The sequence below is a fragment of the Cebidichthys violaceus genome, unplaced genomic scaffold, assembly GCF_023349555.1.
Source record: "Cebidichthys violaceus isolate CVI_PGR_0920_01 unplaced genomic scaffold, fCebVio1.0.p SCAF_25, whole genome shotgun sequence".
Classification (NCBI taxonomy): Eukaryota; Metazoa; Chordata; class Actinopteri; order Perciformes; family Stichaeidae; genus Cebidichthys; species Cebidichthys violaceus.
Window position 1 is genome coordinate 7,058,961 of NW_027176428.1, and position 23,650 is coordinate 7,082,610.

The window sequence follows — 23,650 nt, forward strand, 5'->3', positions numbered from 1 at the left end:
GATTGTGTGCAGCAATTGGTAAATTCATAATACATTTACAAATACCAAATAAATTAAAAGAAAACTTACAAACCTGTTCATGGAGGACGATATGTAAAAAGAGAGAGACTGAAGGAAAATAACAGAACAAACTGGAATTTCTTGGGAATTTTGTGGTCAGTCAGATGGGCCGCACGAACAAACATGGTCACTGAGTCAGTTAATAGCGCAACGTATCCTCATACAACGGTGCAAACGATATGATTTTTTGGCAATTTCAATTTCATTTTTAAGGTATTAAGTGTTGTAAAAAATGTCCTAGCATAGCATCCCATAAAAATGTCGAAAAAAATATCACGGCATTGTATGCCATAAAATTACCAAAAAAGTAATGGAATCATATGCCATGGAATGTAATGACAAATGTCTTGCTATAGCCTTCCATAAAATACCTAAAAAATGTCATATTATGGCCATAAAAAGCAAAAAATATATATCATAGCATAGTATAATATGCCATAAAATGTTGTAAAAATGTAATTGTATAGTATGACCTATTGTACACCAAAAAAAGTTGAGTATTATGTGCCATAACAAAGTGCCAAAAAGTAAAAAGAAAATATAAAGTGACAGAGTGTTGACCTCTGCAGTTTAACATGAGAAGTTTCACCACCACAGCTTGAGACGAGACTATCAAAATTCTTCTGAGGATTTGTTGCATCTCCCAGTTCTTTTTGTGTTTTTGTAGCACTTGCTGTTTCCATATTATTGCTGCACTGTCTGCTCTTGGAATATGAGTATGAAATGCTGAAGATGCATCTTTAAGTTGAACTATGTTTAGTTGCTTTTGAATGATTATGTGATGCAACATATAGTTAAATGAATGTACTACAGTCAGCATTGAAAACTTTGAGGACAGATGAGTCCATAAAAAGCTTTATTGTGCAGAGAGCAACACAGGCCAACACTCAAAACTCATACATTGAAAATTACAAAGTTCATCATATTAATACACATAAAATCTTTGAAAAAAACAAACACACAAAGGAACGAGTGTAAGGCAACCTTCTAAAAATCCAATCCACTTTCTAAACCACTTATTTAATTGTATTCCCATATGTAACATCCCTGTAATGTGCAGACATTATTGTTAGAGCTGAGTTCTGATTGTCTAGTGGACTGCACAGTGTATTCTGCCAGTCATTGCGCCTCACTGGAGAACTAGCATAGGCCTATGATAGCCAAATACTGCATTAACCAACAGTTGGTACAGCACTAAAGCCGTAGCCAGCGTTGTGCTCTGGAGACGTCGCTGTTCACTGAGTATTGCGGAGTTTAATGATGTTATTGATATCTAACTATTAATTCATGGTCCTGGGAGAAGACCACCAAATTTATTTATTTTAATTATATTCTATATATTACTTCAATAACGTTAGTGTAAACTTTCCACAGTAGCAGCAATAGGCATCTGAAGTGTTTACGATAATTTTTTAATATAACTTATAAGTAATCATTATATTTTTGAAGTCAATGAGAATTGAGAAATACGTGAAGAAAAGTGTATATTTGTGTAAGTTTAGCATGAATAAATGTTACATTTTGCCTTTGTGTGTTTACATGCAATCGGTTGATAAAACTTTTTCAAATATAACAATGTCATAATCGTTGACACACTTTATTCTGCTTTAAAACCATAATTTGTCACACCGCATTTATTAGCGCACAGTGGACTGGAGTTCATCCTGAAATTAGCACCCCCATGTACTGAATTGAGAATTGATGTTGAATCTGGAATCGTTTTGAATTGTGAATCGATTTTGAATTGTGACCCCAAGAATAGAAATTGAGTAAAAGATTCATTCCCCTATTAACTGTGTGGTTATATGTTGTGTATATTTGTGTGTCACGTTTCACCTTTGCTTCCTGGTTCGACAGGCAGGTAGAGTTTAAACTCAGCTGGGAGCTCGTCCTCTGAGTACAGTCTGTCTGAGAAATACACTCTCTTTATTCAACAGTTAACGTGGATCTGAGAGGAAAACAGTTCAGAAATTAGCATCAGAAATGAGGATCTACAGTCACACAAGTGCATCTGGAGACATCTGGTTCCTAGTCCGTCTCTGTGCACTAACCTGTACACGCAGCGTGTCAACGCAATTGTTTCCATAGGCCCTCCTGGTGAAGTCTGCCAGTTTGAACTGAATCTGGTTCCACCCATCGTCCAGGCTCATAGGCATGGTGCAGAAAAACGGCGTCACTCGTATCGTGCTAGGATAGTTACTCATAGTTACTCACCTGAAACCACAGAACTGAAAAAACAAGGTGGTTTCATCAGCACCACAAGTCCTTAAAATTCCACCCAAATCAATACTGTTGCTTTGAATCATTACAACCTATTTTTAGTTTCAAAATATCAACAACGGGAAATGTCGACTGGGAAGAAACTTGACAGTGGCATTGAGAGTAGGCGTAATAACTAAACTGTGAGTTCATTTATTTAGCAGATTAACCCCACTTTTAAAATGTTCAATGGAAGCTTCATATGAAACGTCAGCTGCAGTGCGATTGTGTCCCTTCCTGGAGCTTTGTAATCTAGCATTGAACAACAGTGTTTTTTTAAGAAGCTTTGTAAAAATGGTTAATCCAGTAATTCATGTTTTCTCTGTTGTTTTTGTTTTTGTTAGCTGAAGCCTAGTGAGGGCAAGATTTATCCCATAATGCATTGGGTCGAGTCTGTCGACAAATCAGAGGCTGTGTTGCTGACTGGTCATGTGTGCACAACAGTGCTGATCTCAGAGGCCAAGAACAATGGAATAACATGACACCCACCCCATCATAGTATTATGTAGATCTGGTATGTTTGGACAGCAAACCAAAATAATAATTACAATATTGTGAGTGTAATGAATAATGTGTAGATTATCATTTGCACTTGGATATTATTGCAAGTTACATCTTATTTGGCTTCTGTAATGTAAATAGTTTTTTGATCTGTGTTAGCTACAATGTTTATTTTGTTCCCCTGATCACCATGGCCTAAAAGAGCAAATTTCAAAAGCTGAAGATCTTAAAATGTGTGATTTCAATAATATCTGATATTTGATTTCCATTTTTTTTTCTTTTGTATTCATGGTAATTCAACCATTTATACATCCATGTGAAAACACTGTGGCATTCATATTCTGATAGCCCAATTTCTCCTGAAAAAAAGAAAATAACATTATGTATCACAGTTCTGAGGTTATACATACAATATTACAAAGGAGACCAGGCAGACCAAAATAGGAAAAATAGTTTGAACGTCAAAGGGTTTTAAAACCAACATGAAGTGTCCATGTATGGAGTCAGTCTTGCCTGAGATATAAATAGAGTTATGGAAGTTCGAATGGTGCTTGTCTCTTATTACATTTTTTAAAATAATCAGGTTTTTTCTTTTTACATTCTTTGTTAGGCATCAATGTGGAAAAATACATTGTACTCCTCACTTTACACCTTTCTTTTAAAAACATGTTTGGTGTGAAATTGGAATGCTTGAATATAACAGAGCCATTGTTAATATTATTACTAAATTTACTAAATATAAATTACTAATTTAAAAATATGACTTGAAAATGTTTTAACTCTAACATTTAACATATTGAGTCTGAAAGGAACAAAATTATAAACAATAATTTTGGGAGGACATTTTTCTAGTTACAACAATATAATATATAATATTTGACAGTGTATGCCTCCTACAAACTCAAATACATAATTGTTGGTCATGTGTAAGATCCATACAAATAATTCTGTTTGTCTTCTTTTCCTTTTCTATGTTTCTATTTGACTTACTGAGCTGTTGTCCTCTTTTCTCACTGAACAGGGGCGGCTCTCAGCTCGGCCCTCCCCTCCATCAATCTCTGTCATAAATCTGTCAAGCAGAGAGAAAGGGAACTGCTGAATACAGATTTGTCAGCAATTAATCTAACCTCTATTACTAGACTTGGATATTGTGTTCTCTATACTAGAGAACAATAAGCCACTCTAACATGGAGCACTGCACTGCATCTGTGTGTGGTGTGTTTGTGAGAGGGAGAGCACATATGTGTGTGTGTGTGTGTGTGTGTGTGTGTGTGTGTGTGTGTGTGTGTGTGTGTGTGTGTGTGTGTGTGTGTGTGTGTGCATGCAGTAAGTTTTCTTGGGTGATGTTTCAACTGTTTTGTAAATTAAAAAAAACATGTGGATAAAAATCCTCTTTGTTCACATTTTCCTGCACAGCATTGCTCTTTATGCTTTATTGCCATTTTTAAAGAAAATTACACACCAGTTAAAGCTTTTAGTGGACAGTTACCTGTTATTTAACTTTGAAAATACATAGCCTTCAGTCTGCTAAATATGAGGCTGGCTAATTGACATTCTGCACTTGATGAAAATATTGGACACATGATGAGTTAGTGTGTGCATACACCTTTGCTGGTGTGTGTGTGTGTGTGTGTGTGTGTGTGTGTGTGTGTGTGTGTGTGTGTGTGTGTGTGTGCCAATGTGCTTTTCAACTCTGTCTTATTGATTTTCTTAAGGATGTGGATTCAATTCAATATCATGTTTCCTAGAAAAGGCAACAACAAAAACATCAGCATTACTAAGAATAATAGCATACTATCGGTATACCTGTATCCTCCTATGTGCATGTGCAGTGCTTTCTCCAGTTTATTTGTGTAAAAGTGCTTGTATACAGCACATGAATGAATTCTAACAAAACCCATGAAAAGAATAAAATTCGCAATGCATTAATCTGTCTCTCAATACTCTGACCTTCTTACCCTGTCACACTCAGACCCAAGCCCATTCGTTCCTGAAGACGTACATCTTTAAAATCAGGTCACACATTTGTAGTTGAATAAAATAAAAAAATTAAAATAAAAAAGTGTTCTATGATTTCACTGTTTTAGCAAATGTAACTCAAACAGAAGTAAATGGATCATTTGTTAGGGACTATTTTCAACCGCAGATTAATGCACATTTGGTGCTCTAGTGAGTATATGTGGCAGATCGACGTGTACCCATGTTACCCAGTGCAACTGTGTGACACACTGGTGTGTTTTTAACAACAGGGGAGCTCTACGGCACAGAGGAATAACACACAGGCAATTATTAATAATTAGATAACTAGGATAAAGAAAAAAAATCCAACATCTTTTATTTTTTTTGTAAATAACATCCAGGGTTGCATCATTCAATTATTTCAGAAAAAATAAGGGATAAATAGTTTTCTGTTTAACCTTAGTTAGTTTTGGTGAAATGTGTTGACAGACAGAAACATATAAAATAACACCAGATATTATCCATTAAGTACAAGTCCAGTACTTTGTTGACAGTGTCATTGCCTATGGGAGACAATACACACATTTCCTGTTCTTTTTCCAAAGATTTCCTGTTCCTGTTTTGCCCTATCTCTCTCCCTCTCTCTCTTTCTTTCTCTCTCTCTCTCTCTTTCTCTCTCTCTCTCTCTCTCTCTCTCTCTCTCTCTCTCTCTTCTCTCTCTCTCTCTCTCTCTCTCTCTCTCTCTCTCTCTCTCTCTCTCTCTCTCTCTCTCTCTCTCTCTCTCTCTCTCCCTCTCTCGCCACCCCCGTACATGTGAACATGCTTGGGCATATGGGAATGAAAGTTGTCATCCAGTTATTTAACTCTTGAGCTACAAAAGCAGTTTTGAAGGAATGAACCTTTTTTTCCCCCAATGAACCACATTCCCTCTTCCTATACATCCAAGTACACAAACACACACACTCAGACAATTATCATATTTGATCATAAAGTTTCATTTAAACTAGCTAAACTGAATCTCCTACAATGATGAGCTTTTTTTCCTTCTTTCTTGAGGTATTACATGATAGCATGCAGCAAGAGAAAGATGTCTTGCAAAGACGAAACATAGCTTGCAGGTTATGATAATAACAGTTCAGTTCAGTGGAGCAGTGGGTCAGTGCTCAGCTGCTTGAGACGGAATTAGAGTGGCAAACAGCTGAGCTTCTCTGGGGTGCTATCATGTGACCTATCCCACCTACAGGGCCAAAGGGACCCCCGTGTAGAGTTACCATGTCCAGTTTCCAGCATTGCCGTTATGTGTATGTGTGAAAATCTGTCTCCCTGTGTGTTATATCTATTCCAGTAGTGGGTAGGGGAATGTCTCTCCTCTGTCTTTGCCAGTAAACTTGCTCTCCAACCCGGTTGATAGCCTCACCGTTCTCTTTGCCTGTCATTAGCACACACTATGCCCTTTGTCCCTCTGCTCGTCTCAGGCTACATCTGCACTACTACGTTTCCATTTTAAAACGCATATCTTTTGTTACGTTTGCACTGAGCGGCCACACTACTCTGGAGTCTTAGAGCACCGAAAATGAAGGAGTTTAGAAGTGTTACCAGAAGCCAGATAAGTTTGAAAACTCGGGGGTTACAAAATGTTATAAAACGATGAAGTAGACACCTGCATTCTCTACTTGATTGGTTCTTGGATTACAGACATTTCTAACCTTGTTGTCTATACTAGCAGCTGTTGTGCAGTTAAATTCTGAATTTTATAATTCTACTACTGCCGACATGCAGAGGAAGCAAGCTGTCAGATTCGCGAGCGGCGTTTGAAGTCATGGTTTGCGGCTTTGAGGAGGGTGTTGGACACAAAATGGAGGACTTTCCTTTTCTTATTAATGTTTATTTTGTTCTGCACAACTATTGTGAAGTCGACACAGAAACTGTAAATGAACAAAAGCATAAATTATCTCCAGTACGACAGGGAATAAAGCCACCAGCAGAGCTGCAAGTTAGAGAACAGACAAGTGAAACGAGTGAGAGACCAAAGTTACTGAACCATAATCTAGTAAAACATTGATTTGTAAGTGTGTTTAAAGCATATTTGATGTGTGTGTGTGAGAGAGAGAGAGAGAGAGAGAGAGAGAGAGCAAGACCTGCTGCCTTGTAACTAAGTTTGAAAAATAAAACTTTCCATGAAACTAGTCTGTTTTAATATATAGAGGAAGATTTTAGAGGAAGGTCTTAAGCATCAAGCACGTATTTTCTGTAACAAAGCAACCAATCTACTTCCCGTTTACACCGGCACCTGCAGGCTCAGTGTACGTGAATAGTCTTGGGTAGATGGGGAGGTGTTGCTGACATAACAAGAGACACATCTGGGGGCTTCACCTCTGCAGTGAATTTGTATCAAACAGCCTACTTTATCTGGGATGAAAAGAAAAGCCCCCACAGCACATTTGGAATTGTTTAGATGTATTGTTTCCTGGCCTGCAAAAAAACAGCGTGGCTTTTTTTCAGTGTCCGTCAGCAAAGCAGGTAAGGGAGAAAGAGCTGAGCGCTGCACTAGCCATTACTCCTCACCTGATGAAAGGTCTTGTAACAAACCTCAACCTCCACTGCTTTATTGACAAAAAATTAACTCATGGTACTCAGATGATGACTTTATCTCCATAAATCAGAAAGACTGCAATCACCAACAACTGTAAGGTTGGTGTGAAGACGAGGGTTAAAACTCGCTTTGTAATCATAGTCATGCAATTACAGTCCAATAAAATGAAAAGAAAGCTACAGTTTGAGCTGTGAAAGTCCACCTTCTGAAACACAGCTCACACATGTCAAACATGTGCCTGTGTGTGTGTGTGTGTGTGTGTGTGTGTGTGTGTGTGTGTGTGTGTGTGTGTGTGTGTGCATGCGTGCGTGCGTGCGTGCGTGTGTGTGTGTGCGTGCGTGCGTGCGTGCGTGCGTGCGTGCGTGCGTGTGTGTGTGTGTGTGTTTAGGGCCCACAGCAGAAGCAATGTGTCCAGCAGGGCCTTGAGTGTTTACAGCGTAGTAACATGAGGAGTGGCCCAGCTTGTCCTGCCTACTCCATAACTCTAAATGCAGAACCACAGCTGTGTTTCTATATGTATCAGGGACTGGGGAGCAAAATAGGGACTGAAGTGAACTATTTAAATGAGCCCCTGGAAAGAAAATTATATAAAAGCAACGTGAGTATATCAGCTATTGATAAATGGGAAGAAGGTGAAAAAATGTACCCACTTCTTAGTCAAAGGGTTGAGGCCAATGTGGAGGTCATTTACTGTTGCCCATGCATGTGTGTAGGCTAGTGTGTGTGTGTGTGTGTGTGTGTGTGTGTGTGTGTGTGTGTGTGTGTGAGGGGGGGATGGGGTACCACAAGAATTAGGTAATATTGACATGGTTGTTTCAACTCCACCCTCCCAACACCACTAAGATCAATGTACCAGATCAATAGAAGTCATTGACAATAACTGAACTTCTCATGTGATCAGTGAAGGAGAAAATTCACTATTTTTCAGTAGCGTGCAACCCACATGCTCATTCATCACACTGAAGGACTACAATAAAGAAAAAGCACACACACGTGCAAATAAGATCATACACAAAATGCACACATGCAAAAAATTCATGTACATACACACACACACACACACACACACACAGCAGGGGGAAACAGGCTCTGCTCTGACACTGCATGATTGGTCACTTTTTCCCTCTCTCTCCCTTCCTGCTGAAATAGTTTTAACAAAAGACAGGGAGAAGGAGGAGGGGGAGGGGAGGCATGGTTGGGGGAGGGGATGTATGTGCTGCTCTGTTGTCACTGGGCGAGGGAGAGCAAGAGGGGGAGGGAGAAGGGAGCTGGAGGGTGAGCGAGGGAGTGTAGGAGAGAAGGATAGGGTCCCAGAAGAGAGAACAAGCCTCACACACACACACACACACACACACACACACACACACATACAAGACTCACACATACACATTTACGTGGGCTCCCCTGTTGTACTTTGAGGAATAGTGGATTACTTTCCAAATTGAACCACTCATCAAGCAAATCCAGGCATGATCAGGTCAGTAAAAATGTACTCACTTGCTGAAAAAGATTTAGCTTTTATCTCCTTTCAACAGTAATGACAATGTCTCTGCGACTTCTTGCACATTCCTGTCATTCTAAATGCTCTCTATTCCCTCTTTATGTGTGATATGCCCTCTTTTATGTGCTGCTTACTCCACTGCACATGCAGTAGTTTGTACTCTATATGTCAAACCAGGTTACATGTCTATGCACTCTCCGTTACTACACTCATTCTTCAGTTTTTAACCCTCAAGTATTCTATGTTAGACATGATAGCTTCCTTGCTCTGCAGAGAGAGAGTACAAAGTTCCTCTTCCTGTTGTGGTGGTTTGTAGTGTTTGTGTTGAAACATGGGTGGCTTCAAAGAATTAGTAAAGTCTCCGCTGGCCGTGCGGTTTCTGTGGTCAGAGGGTAAAAGCCCCCTCTCTCTGTCAGGGCATTTAGCTTCAAACTCTGTCTTGATCGGTGGCTCACACACGTGCGTACACATAAACAGATAGAAATACTGAGGAAAGCAAAAGTGAGCGCATGAGAAACTCAATATCTGTTGCTTTCTGCAAGTGTCTTCCCAAAAGTAATTTTTACAATATAGTATTTTTAATACAGATATTGCATTCAAGATGTAATCAATGCAATACTTTAAACATTTATAATTTTCTCAAAATGTCCCTACGCCTGGGCTTTTAATGGCTGCTATTGAACTAAACATCCTCTTCTTATTCACTGTGTCTTGTGGCTCTGACACTTGCATGTGTGTGCTTTTCAGTTGGTAGCGTGTCAGAGCAGTGTTGAGCTGTGAAATGAACCATGGAGGGGTCCAAGAGGCCAGTCACTAGCCGAGCCAACCGCCACACAACCACCAGCAGCAGGGGAAGCAGTAGTCCGAGGAGGACCCGCAGCATGCAGCTGGGCCCTCACTAGCACCAAGTGGACCTGGTCCTCTCCTCTTCACCTGGGGCCGGGGCTGCAGAATGCTCAGTCCTGTCACCCCATACAGTAAGTCTGCACTGCTTTTTCCTTTTTATTCTTTAATGCTTGGACTAATGTGTTGTATGGCATTGTATGTTTTTCTGTACAACTTCTTCTTCTTCTGTGGGCTCCTCTTTTGTTCAGGACTCATCTCCTGTCTCAGTAGAGGGAAGCGAGGGGCTGGGGGGTCTCTGAGAAGTCATTTTGAGAAGATATGCTAATGGCTTTAACAGCTGAATCTGCAGGCTTTGCATTGAGGAATTTCACAGAAAGTGTTCAGTCGCTGTTTTTTCAGCCCCTCCATGTAAATATAGTATAGTAACAATTTGCCAAGGCACCGTTGTCTGTCAAAGAGCAGCATGGACATAGTGAAGGAGTGCAGTGGAGCAGTTGATCGTATTCAGAGCTTTTCTTTATGAATGAAAGATACATAAAATGTTGTTTATACTAATTTTCAAACAATAATAGCACTATTTTTCCTTGATATTTTGGGGACACTCTTACGGTATCTTTATCTAAAGTGGAAGACATTTTCAATGTGTCGAACATTAGTGTGTATAGGCAGATTAAATCACACAAATCTCTGTGACACATCGCAGTATAGGCCTCACTTGTGTATGTGAGAGGTTGCTATCCAGGCTGATGAATATGCTTATATTGATTGACTGGGCTATTGATTAGGGCAAGCTTTAACGGGATTACAACGCTAACCTGATTGGAATAATGCAACAGGAATTTACTTATAGGTTTTACTCTTCTAAAGAGCTACATATAGGTGCATAAAGACAAAAACTGGAAAACTGAAAACGAGGGAGTTTTGTGAGCGGACAGAGGTTTTCGTAACGTACATCTGTCACATTCCTCCCTGAAAAAGACTCACAGCGTCACGTTAAATTTCTTCCCACAGAAACGTTAAATACACACAATCCTATGAAGCATTTATTTTTACAACCACAACTACTCAAATTAAACCTCACCGCGCACACACACACACACACACACACACACACACACACACACACACACACACACACACACACTCACTCTCTCTCAAACTAGTAAACATAAAATCACAATCAGCTACACCTCATTATGGTCTCTGTCTATAATGATGATTAGCAGTTTTAGCCCTTTTTAGCCGCCAGTTACCAGGGTGAAACGATTTTGTGAATGAAAGCCAGATCGTTAGTAACCTGGTGTCAGCAGCTACTCATTAGTCCTGTATAGAGGGACAAATAAACATCACCCTCCATTCACACACACACACACACACACACACACACACACACACACACACACACACACATTAGTCCTCCATAGCAATCATCACAGCTTGTTAAGCAAATTGTAGCACACCTTAGATCCTCATTAGGTGTTATAGTAAAGACCTGTGCTGCTGCTGGGGGTAAAATGACAGAGAAAGAGCAAAGTGAAGGGCAGATGGAGGGGACGTGAGGAGGGACTGGTCAGCTGCAGCCTGATATATGAGTGGACACAATAAGCAAAGAGGGGCCAGGCCACCCTCTGCCACATGTGTGTGAGCTAAAGGAGTGGGGGAGGGGAACACTGACCACACAGGCTCGGACACACGGCCCTGTCTTTCCTACAGAACAGAGAGAAAGAGCGAGACTCAAGAAAGGAAGACAATGGGGGTCAAAATCTGAGTAAGAGAAAAGTAAAAAACAAAATGAAATGAGAGGAAAAGGAGCATCAAAATGATTCAAAGTAAAATAGTTTCTCAGTAGTGCTTTGAGGTGAATATGTGTGATGTGTCTGTTTGAGCGTCAAAAGCCGCATTCTGACTTGAATTGTTATGTGATTTGTAGTTAGAAACATATTGTAGGTTAGAGATGTGTACAACTTGAATCAGATATGGTACAGTAGTTGATTGGCTGACAGCCTGGTGGAACGTGCAGATCTGGAGAAAAGGGGGAAGGGAAAAGAGGAGGGAGAGGGAGGGTATTCTCCTCAGCAGAACCTCCTTCACACTGTTCAGCGTTTATACTATGGTAACTGCTTACATAACAATCTAACCCTCACTTACTCTGTACGCAAGGAAGACACAGAGAGCTGTACCGTGTGTGTGTGTGTGTGTGTGTTTGTGTGTGTGTGTGTGTGTGTGTGTGTGTGTGTGTGATAGATATGTGACTGTGTGAAGTCCATTGTCCATTTCTACAAGAATCTTGTCCATTGTCCATTTCTACAAGAATCTTGTCCATTGTCTATTTCTACAAGAATCTTGACACACTCCACATTCATATCTCATTTCTCCACTGATGTGTTCTGTATTGATCTTACAAGCATTGGTGTGAATTAACTCTAACTAATACAAATCGCCCAATAATGTGCAAACAGCCGATAGGGTCATTTATCAGCACTGTAAGTAAGCATGTTCTCTCCCTCCCTTTCTTTAGCCTGAGAGTGGACAGTGTGTGCTGAGTGTATGGAGAGGATATGTGCTTTGTAAATAGATCTCAGGTTAGATTCCTAGCATTCCAGCAGCCTGACTCAACTGATAGATGACCAAGAGCTCCTCTGCCTGTTGGCCAGCTGGAGATAAACACGGCACAAAAAGCACAACACTGGAGTTTGCTTGAGCCTGTGTGCGCATCTTGCTGTGTGTATTTCTGAGTGTCTGTCCATCTTCAGGAAATGTAATTCTTTGTTTACTGTGAGTGGAGTAAAAAGCTCTAAAAGAGGACCGTTCAGCTCCAGAAGGGTGATTTTATGTTTCCCCAGCAAGCCACCTCTGATGCCTCACAACCCCCAAATCCCCATTCCCGTCAGCCCCTTCCCCCACACGTACTTTCATCTAATTAACCCCTAATTACTCATACTGACCATGCAGTGGACCACGAGTCAAGCTAGCCTCCACTGACACACAGAAAACATCCATGACTTGCATAATTGTGTTTCCTTGAAAGAGAAAACCATTCGATGAATTTATTTCACATCCTATCAATGACAACAAGAAGAAAATTACAAAAAGTAGTGATGGCCAGGGCATTGAAACTGGTGTTAGTGGAGGTTGTTGTCAGCTCAACTGAGAGCTGGGAGAGTTACACTCAGCCCATCTTTATTACTTACCTTTATTATGTGGATCAGGCTCCTGCTTACAAGCACTTTACTGCCTGCTTTACACACTAGTGCACATATACTGCACATTTTGCTGTTTGGTGTAGCAACCATTTATAGTTCTTGATTAGGAGAGAGGAGGAAAAGTTTACTACGACGCTGTCATTTTACCTTACTTCCTGCTCTGGGTAGATTAAAAGGATACTTGCTTGTGTCGGGACAATTAATTACACACACACTTGAGTTTAAGTTACATGGCAGCTGCACTGTAGCTTACTGTGGTGTTTCTTTTGGTTTGCTTACATCAACCTCTAACCTCATTTATATAAAACTACATGTAGTGTCTGCAGGATTGGTCTGCTTGGGATGTTAGTATTTCCCTCTAACCTCGTTATGCTTGATCCCCTCTTGCCTCAACACGTTCAGTGCTCTCACCGGCCATCTCCTCTTCTGATGTAATCTTGCTCTTCTCAATAATGCTACACAAATTGGTTACTTTTTATCTTGCAAAGTCATTTTGAAAATGGAAAGATTCTCTTCACCAAAAATGTTACTGGTATATACGTGAACAAATTTATTTGAGAGTACATAAACATACATCTTGTACAAAAAAATACATAATCGCAAAAGTTCCTACTGTGAAACTTGTTATTCAAGCTTCACTCACAACATAATGTACAGTATCTGTATCTTTTGGGTATTGAACAGAGACGTGAGACTGAATTATACATCTCCATCAAAGTGTCAACTCACCTAAGCTACACATATGGTGTCTAACTTGTGTGCATAGGTACAAATGATTAGGCATTCTCATTCATTTAAATGAGAGAAAGCTCCCACCGCATGCTCTCTAGATGCATTGCTTGTCTGAGCGTAGGGCATTACACATGCAGTGTAACGCCATCATGACAAAGTGTTTCAATTGGTTTGAAACATATTGAACACAGCAGAGAACAGAAATTTATGGGGGTGTAGGTAATGTCTCTGTATTTTTTTTCCCTCTGTGCTAATAAGTCAACCGTACATTGTATGTTAATCTTCATTACAGTGACATTTGACTAAAAGGTATCTTTAGATGCATGGTGCAACATCACTTAACATCAGAAGTGGCACCTCTGTAGAGCAATGAACAATCAGAGCCTACAGTCAGAGTCTTCTCCATCTTATCCAGTAACCAAACTGCTGCAGGACAAAGAGGAAACACTGGTGTTGGTCAACAGTATGATAATCACAATGATTAAGGAAAGCTGTCAGAGTACCAAGCCGGCTTAGTACTCATCTTTGTTTCTTGGTAAGCCAAGCATGGCCAAGAATGAAGGGGTGTTTCCAAGCCCCGAGCCAATATGACTTGCTAGATTAGGGTTAAGGGCTCTCTCAGTCGTCCCTCCTAGTACCTAAACCCTGCTCCCCAACATCCGTACTTTAACGCAGATGTCTGATGCTACAGCACTTGTTAACATTAAGAGGGTTTAATCTGTCGCAGAAATTCCCGGTAAACATGGTAGTGTTTAAATGTTTAGAAAAAAACGTTTTAAGAAGCAGTCTAGGTTTCAGAACTAAGACTATCTTTGCGAGTATAATGAGTGAGTATTTGCCAAAGTGAATATAATAGTAATGCAAAGTAATGGTCTGATACAGAGAGCAGCTGCAGTACAATACTTATACATATACATATTATTAAGTAGAGCAACTATACATACTTGTATCTAGATTTGCCTAGATGTAAGAATTAAACATTTCTTTTCTTTGAAGAAGTCACTCCTGCTTTTATCTTATTTTGTTGCCATATGTATTTGTAACTGCTTACATAATGTCTATAAATATTTCAAAAACCATTGAACAATCAAGTAAAACAATTGTTTTGTTGCATCGCTTTGAAATAAAGCCTTCATCAAAGTAACAGGCTTACAGCCAACACAGGAGTAAGCTCACCAGTGGTGATGCTTCTTTAATTCTTGTCCACAATTGTCTCAGAGCACTGACACTCCCACAAGCCTTGTGTGCTCTAATCCTTCATTAGTCTGGTTTTATCGGTCTGGTTCTTAACGCGTCAAGACCCTGCAGTTCACTATTCCATCGTCTGATCTCAGAATGATCCTCAGTTTTCACATTCCTTCGCTGCATTTTGATGAGGATTCCAGGCACATTAGATTACTGTGCTCTAATATGTCTCGGATAGATTATAAACCGCCGGGTAAAGACGGGGTGAGATGAGTAGATTGTAGGCAAAGCGGCAAACGTTTGGCTCATGCCTGCAATCAGCATGACCAGTGAGCATCAGTCTGACGACCCTTTATCTCTCCGCATGAATGATACCAGGATTCAAATGAGTGTGTAAATACTGCAACAAGACCACAGGACGGACTTCACATCGTAGATTAATGTTCTGTAAGTCTGCAAAACCATTTATATATTAACACATTTCTAACTAAATTAATATATGTATTTAGCTGAAGTCTGTAAATAGCTGCAGACTGATTCTTAATGAGCGAACTTCTGTTCAAATTAGAAGGAGTCATTTACTGCAATACTACATTCACATCGTTCTCACTGAACACAACTGTTGTGCACATAATTGTTTTCAGCGTCTCATCTTCCATTCCATGCAAAGGAATGCACTGCAATTTGAGAAAATTTGCAATGAGACATTTGCAATGTTTACTCGTAGATTTATTTTTTTTAAATGAACAAACTTAACTTACTTCTTGAACTTCAACAAAGAAGAGTTAATGAATGTAATTTGTTTTGTTATTTCCGTAGATTAAATTCTGGTGTTTGGTATACAGTTGTGGTCAAAAGTTTACATACACTTGTAAAGAACATAATGTCATGGCTCTCTTGAGTTTCCAGTTATTTCTACAACTCTGATTTTTCTCTGATAGAGTGATTGGAACAGATACTTCTTTGTCACAAAAAACATTCATGAAGTTTGGTTCTTTCATGACTTTATTATGGGTTAACAGAAAAAGTGACAAAATCTGCTGGGTCAAAAATATACATACAGCAACATGAATTAGCAATTTTGGTGACTTAGAAAGTTGTGTCAATGAAATGAGCTTCATAGCATGGCCTCTTAACTTCTTGTGAGTGATTATGAGTGACTACAGCTGGTGACTTCTCTGAGGCCATTTAAATAGGGCTCATTGGATACAAACGCCCACAAACGCTACAATGGGAAAGTCAAAGGAGCTCAGCATGGATCTGAAAAAGCGAATCATTGACTTGAACAAGTCAGGAAAGTCACTTGGAGCCATTTCAAAGCAGCTGCAGGTCCCAAGAGCAACAGTGCAAACTATTGTTTGTAAGTATAAAGTGCATGGCACTGTTTTGTCACTGTCACGATCAGGAAGAAAACGCAAGCTATCACCTGCTGCTGAGAGAAAATTGGTCAGGAGGACCACCAAAAAGCAGATCTGCCAAGAATTAGAAGCTGCTGGAACACAGGTGTCAGTGTCCACAGTCAAGCGTGTTTTGCATCTCCATGGACTGAGAGGCTGCCGTGCAAGAAGGAAGCCCTTGCTCCAAAAGCGGCACCTTAAGGCTCGACTGAAGTTTGCTGCTGATCACATGGACAAAGATAAGACCTTCTGGAGGAAAGTTCTGTGGTCAGACGAAACAAAAATCGAGCTGTTTGGCCACAATGCCCAGCAATATGTTTGGAGGAGAAAAGGTGAGGCCTTTAACCCCAAGAACACCATGCCTACCGTCAAGCACGGTGGTGGTAGTATTATGCTGTGGGGCTGTTTTGCTGCCAATGGAACTGGTGCTTTACAGAGAGTAAATGGGATAATGAAGAAGGAGGATTACCTTCAAATTCTTCAAGATAACCTAAAATCATCAGCCCGAAGGTTGGGTCTTGGGCGCAGTTGGGTGTTCCAACAGGACAATGACCCCAAACACACATCAAAAGTGGTAATGGAATGGCTAAATCAGGCTAGAATTAGGGTTTTAGAATGGCCTTCCCAAAGTCCTGACTTAAAATCCCATTGAGAACATGTGGACAATGCTGAAGAAACAAGTCCATGTCAGAAAGCCATCAAATTTAACTGAACTGCACCAATTCTGTCAAGAGGAGTGGTCAAAGATTCAACGAGAAGCTTGCCAGAAGCTTGTGGATGGCTACCAAAAGCGCCTAATTGAAGTGAAAGTGGCCAAGGGACATGTAACCAAATATTAGCACTGCTGTATGTATATTTTTGACCCAGCAGATTTGATCACTTTTTCTGTTAACCCATAATAAAGTCATGAAAGAACCAAACTTCATGAATGTTTTTTGTGACAAAGAAGTATCTGTTCCAATCACTCTATCAGAGAAAAATCAGAGTTGTAGAAATAATGGGGAAACTCAAGAGAGCCATGACATTATGTTCTTTACAAGTGTATGTAAACTTTTGACCACAACTGTATGTTCATTGACATTCGAGTCAATTTTATCGTTGGTTCGCTGCAGAGTCTGAGCTGAAGAAATTTCTGGTGAACTTGCATGATTTAATCTGCTGAATCTGACCTGGTGGCACTGATAACAAGCATTAAGAATAATAATAATATTATGATATAGAATTGCCAGTCTTCTCGCTGATGGTCTCATTCACTTATGCAGGTCACATAGAGGCATCGGTATTAAATTGAGACCAGTTAAATGTTCCTCACAGTAATGTTTATGTTAGAATGCTAAATACAACTCATTTATCTCCACTGTCAGGAAGAGATGTTGGTGTTCATACAGAGGAAAAGGCCTTAATAATTACAGGAGACGTGAGGGGATGAAAACCCTCTGAAGATGTTGTTATGGCCTCTTTAGTTTATTCCTTCAAGTTTTTCAGAATAACTTCTTGGGGCTCTGATATTGAAGTGAATGCCTGAACCCTTTGGCTCTGCCTGTAATGACAAATCTTCAAAACAGTTGCTTCACAGTAGGCACTGCGGTTAGGGGTTAGAGGGCTTAGGGGCTCCCTAACCCTGTGCTCAGTAGACCCACTTAGTAATGCAACCATGATCTGTAGATTACTGATGAATTAATGGCAGATTATAAACAATGAAAATAATTGTTACTTGCAACCCTAGTCTTAAATCAAAGGTTAAATTACAAGACTACCACAACACGATTCCTATGAATGCAAGACAATAATCTATGGTGTATATGCTGTTATCTGTCAAACTGAAGTGGAAAACATGCTTCGAAAGATTATTTTAAAAAATAAATAGTAAATTAATATACCTCTTTTAATCAAAAGTCATGACGTAATTATACTTCTGTACAACTGAAATGACAGTGTGTAAAAAACTAGAGTCTGATCCATAGAAGGCAAAAGGCCAGAAATCAGAAGAGCTAGGAAAGATACATTTATCTCCAAATATCACAAGAAAATATATCACGATATTGGTGCTAATTTACTGAAACATATTTTTAAAAAAGCATACTGACAGAGGCATTATTTGTCCATCCCTGTCGGTGAAACTGAGGCAGTAACTTTTTACTCTGTGCGTTGCTGTTATAGGGAAACCCCTCTGGCTCAGGCCTGTGGTTGGGACAGTTTAATAATACTCTGCAATGCCTGGAATGTCAGCCTAATGCCAGTTCAAAAAGAAAAGGCCTGCAAAAGCCAATCAAAGCCACAACCACTAAACCAGTGGACTACTTGTTTGTGTAAATGTTCATGTATAATGAATAATAAACACATGGCACATGAAACAAATTCAGACTTTTTTGACTTCTCAATTAGTCAGTGCACTTGTAATAATGTTCATAGATATAGTGATCCAGTCTCTCTGTGTAGTATAATGAAAAACTACCCCCCCCCCCCCCCCCCCCACACACACACACACACACACACACACACACCTCCTATTCCCCGTCCAGCAGACCCCTGAGGATTGGGCTGAATTAGATCACACGCTCGGAGGGGGTGGCTTTGTGGACTAAGAGAGTCATAGAGAGACAACAATGGCCCTAATGTGAGTGAGGCAAAGGTAGAGGGCAGCTTGCGGGCTGATAGAAGCTTATCGCTGTGGAGACCAGGCTGGGGGCTATGTTGCCGGCTTCACATACAGATTAGAGCAGTTGTCCTCTGCCTATATGAGACCGTGTAGAAGAGCAAAGGGCTAAGCATTGACATGATTCTGGATAAGGGTCAGCTAGCCTTTGCGATTATGAGGGCAGACATTCATGATGCCCGACTCTTAACCTGCCTGTGAATTTTGGAGGACAGAAGAGGCGAAATACCTCAAATATCTGGTCCAGACAAAATGCTACATATAGTTGAAACATGATTTTGAGATTGTGTGGACTAATTCAGCTTTGGTCTTGTTTCTGTCAGGTCTGTTGAAGATGCACTGGTCCCCGGAGCACACCGCCCCCTTATCTCAGTGGCCTGAGCAGCACCTAGATGTCACCTCTACCACTTCACCACCGTCTGCCCACAAACACGACCCCTACGCTACAGCTGGCCGCCGAGGCTATGCCCCTGCAGGTTACCCGTGGGCCAGTGATGACATATCAGCCTTAACTGCTTCTTCTCTGCTCAAACGCTACGCCGAGAAGTACTCAGGGTTGGAGCTGTCCTATGAACGCCCTCCTACAGGGGCCTACTCAGAGCCTGGAGCTTTCCTAAAAACTGAATCTGAGCCATGGGCTCTGGGTCAGGGCATGGAGTGCTACCCTGGACTGGAGGCATTAACCGGCACCAAGGTAGGCTCTGCATCTGTGGGCATCCCAGCCACAGGAAGTGTGACAGTAGTCAGCAGTAACTTGGCGTCTGAGCCGGGCTACAGTGGTGCTGGCTCCTGCAATGCCCCGTCATCTCAGGAATACCCTCCTGCCTACAACAGCACCTACCTGTCTTCAGGATACTGCCCTCAGCCCAGCGCAGCACTTCCCCCTGCCCCTCTACACACATTGCAGGCCGCGCCCACTCTAGTGCCCAGCTACAGCGCTAGCACTCCTATCTACAACTACCCTCCAGGGTGCTACCCCCAAACCAGCCTGTCCTCTGGATACAGCCACCCCAGTGCCTCCTACCTGCCCCCCGGGATTAGTGCCCCCACTCCTCTGGCCCCTAGGCCCACCATGGTGGGGGGCAGTTACAGCTACCCATCTCACAGCCTTGGAGGGAGCTCTGAGGGAGGCGTACCACTGAAACGCAAGGCCTTTGAGATGGCAGAGGATGGACAGGAGGGAGCAGAGGTGGAGGGATCACGCTACAGAAAGTATGGCAACGGCCATGGAAACAGTCATAGCAAAGGTCACGGCAACGGGCACGGCAATGGCTATGATATGAGCGGCTCCACCTCAGACCCGCAGGCCTACAAATCTGGAAAGCCCATGATGTCACCCCCTTACGGCGGGGCAGGGGACTTCAGCCCACCATCAGGCCTAGCAGGAGAGAGCGCATCAGCGGAGCACACCTTCCCTCAGCAACAGAGAATGTCTATGAAGATACCTGCATCGCACACACGACCTGAAGACCCCACTGCAGGGCGCTGACAGCACTGGTCGGCATTTGAGAGGATTCGCTCGCCCTTTGAAAACCAAGCAGGGTTCTTTTTGGGTAAACAAAATTGGATAGTCAATGAAAGGTTTTTATTTCACTTTTGAACAACAAAAGGGCACAAGTCTGGTATTTCTTGTGCATCTTTAAAATGTTCACTATTCATGTTTTTCCAAAGATTCACAGGGGCATTTTGCCCTCTAAGGTTGAGGTAAGTCTTAGGGGTGAGGTTGAGGCATTCTCTACATAGATAGCGTTAAGACAGTCTAAATGTATGAGTGTCTGTTTCTCTCAGGATCCTATTTATTTCCTTTGGCTACTGCGGCAGCAGCACTGCACCTGCAATGTTACTGTTGTAAAAGTTGGTGTAATTATTTGTGGCCATTATGTATGAAAAAGGCCTTTGACTGCAATACGTTCTACCATACCACAAAAAATCATTACCGACCAAAAAGTAAGGAAAGCAATAACTGAAATGGTGAGACGACCATACTACTTCAGCACAATCACTGCTACTTTACACAGCTGACTCCAAGGCTTGGTGTGTCACTTGGCCTCGAGAAATGAATGTTTCCCTGCTCATCCCTCGCTTTCCCCCTACCTTTACTCATTCTTGACTTTTTTCAGTTTCCTTAACCCCTTCTTTTCATGTTCTTCATCTTATTCTATCCCAGTGTCCTGCTTCTTGTTCTCAACACTTTTCCTTGCTGAACAACTTTTGTATTTGTCCTGTTTATACATAACAAGCTGCTTATCAAATGATTACATAGTATACACGAAGCCGCCCTTTAAAATTGTTTTGATGTAAAGAAAGAGTAGGGAAATAATCTAAGATTTTATGTTCATTTAAAAATGTATTTAGCATTCATACCATGACAGCATAAGAGTATATTCAGATCATCTTCAAAGCGTGTTGTTTACTTCTATGTTTGTTGATCCTAAAACTAACAGGAAAGTATCTGCGAATAATGGTGCAGCTCACACATTTAAGATTCAAACTATTACAAGAAATAATGACTACACAAATCAACAGAACAACCAAAAAACAAAATGCTATGCTTAAGTCTGCATTCTGCTAAAATTCACTCAGAGTAAACTGTGTAAAGGTCCATAAGCCTGTTTGTTACTTCTGTTTGGATGCACAGCCCAGACTGAGAGGACCGCAATTTTAAAATGACATTCTTTATGAAGATTTACCTGCTTGTCTGCTACGGGATTTACTTTTTTTAAGATATGCATTCTCTTTACTTTTGCCTCTGAATAGGATGATTTATAGTCGTGTTATTGAATACTCAGGAAGAATATTGTTACCTCAGAATGATGAAATAAGAATGTATGTTATTACCTTCGGGTGTTTGTAGGGAGCTTTATGGAGCAAGATGAAAACGGAGCCATGGCTTTTATTAAGAGCAAAACATACTCTGAACACTTCAGGGAAACAATGAACTTACAAGGCCTTGATACTAACAGTAGAAAACATGTACAAACACACACACACACACACACACACACTGCTTCTTAGCTCTGGGAAAATAAAACTTGAGGTTTTTGTACCAAGGCCTGAAATGTTGAATGTAATTCAGATATTTTTCTTAAAAAGGACAATACATGCCATATTGTACATCAATGATGTTTTTAGATATATGAAACATATTTTCTTCATGTATAGATGTAATTCTCTTATTTGGTGGTTTTGGTGGAAAAATTAATGACATGTTAAGTGTTAGTGTAGTTAGCAGTGGGGAAACAGTGTTTGTGGACAAACTGTCAAAATAAAGCACTCCTGATTAACAACTTTTGACATATCAAGATATACACATATTACAGTATATGCTCTATAGTAGGTATGTTTAATAAATGTCTTAATAAAGTGTTTAATCTCCATTTTTCAATATCAGTATTTTAAAACCGCTTGACACAGTGTCAACAACTAATCAGCTTGATTTGAGCTCAAACATAAATTGACACCATGAAGAAGGGAGAGGTTTAAAATGTATGTGCACTATCAGAAAATATGTAGAGTTACAACTGTAAATCTTTTTTTTCAGTGTTGTAGCTTTGTTGCTACACTATGCTATCCGTACATAGGTTGTGCCATACAAATATCTCTTTTGCAAAATTAAACAAAACCAAACTCTTAACCAAAAGCATGCCCAGAGAGTGGATCCCCATAAATAGAAAGATTTAGAGTGTAATTCCGCTTCAGATTTAGTCTGAAAAAGTATTTTAATTTGGAAATGTAAACACATTTGTGAAATTTAACTCACTGAACGAAAATAAAAAAACGCATCACACAAAGATTTAGCTTCAAATTATGCTGGAGAATAAAATACAGAAAAAAGGTGTTACACAAATAATAATGTACTCTTACCCCCAGATTTTAAAAGTATTTAAGCGCTTAGCTACAACAATTAGATGCTCTTCAATGTCAAACTAAAAATGTGATCTACATTAACTTTCACACTGCAACAACAGTATTTGCTGTTTCTTGGTGTAACTCTGATTCATTGAAGTAAGTGGAGTTGAATTAGTCCAACTGATGGAAAATGGCATTTCAGTGTTATCTTCTTAACTCAGTTGTACTTTTGTTGTATCTTGTACATTCTCTGTAACCATTTCTACCTCATTTTGAAAACATTGTACATGGAAATATTTATTTCATGTCATTTCACTTGCCAGTTTAAGGAGCAATGTTTCAAATTTTTAACCTGTTAAAGTCTACCTCACTAAAGACTGTTGCATCATAAAAATGAAGATATCACAACAACAACAAAAAAACCTTGACTTTTTGTCTTTTTGTCTGTGAATGTTAAAGGTTTGAGTGTCGTTATTATTCACTAAAATATACTTTGTTTGTTCCAAAAGGTTTTCTCTTTACAAATATTCTGACCATGTCCAACTTCATATGGCAGCATGATAGTAGCAAACCCAATATCCATACCCACATTTTCTGTCAAGAGAGGTATTATTTTAGTTTTTAGGAGGAATCTGTTTCACTATTTGTATTTTCAACCAGTGATAATCCTAGGGTACTATCTTTGATGGCTAATTTCAATTCTTGGTAATGCTTTATTTTACTGGTCCATATATTTATGACATTTTCCTAATAATTTCCTCTGAGGTTTCCCAGAAAGAGCCATGTAATTTGGCACTAATTATATTCAAACGGTACAATTAATTCCAATTAATTAATCTAGAGTCTTTTACTCAGTAGACAGCAGATCAGCTGAACATAATTCAACAAATAATAGGTGTAGAATTTTCC

The 23,650-nt window shown here is 40.2% G+C and overlaps 1 protein-coding gene across 1 annotated transcript; it reads left to right on the forward strand.

The window, feature by feature from the left end:
* Positions 1-8,704: 8,704 nt before the first annotated feature.
* si:dkey-195m11.8 (fidgetin-like protein 2) lies at positions 8,705-23,141 on the forward strand. Its single transcript, XM_068720547.1, has 3 exons — positions 8,705-8,849; positions 9,621-9,850; positions 19,216-23,141. Exons 2-3 carry the CDS (start codon positions 9,826-9,828, stop codon positions 20,379-20,381), a joined length of 1,191 nt encoding a protein of 396 aa, XP_068576648.1. The 5' UTR covers positions 8,705-8,849; positions 9,621-9,825; the 3' UTR covers positions 20,382-23,141.
* The last annotated feature ends 509 nt before the right edge of the window (positions 23,142-23,650 follow it).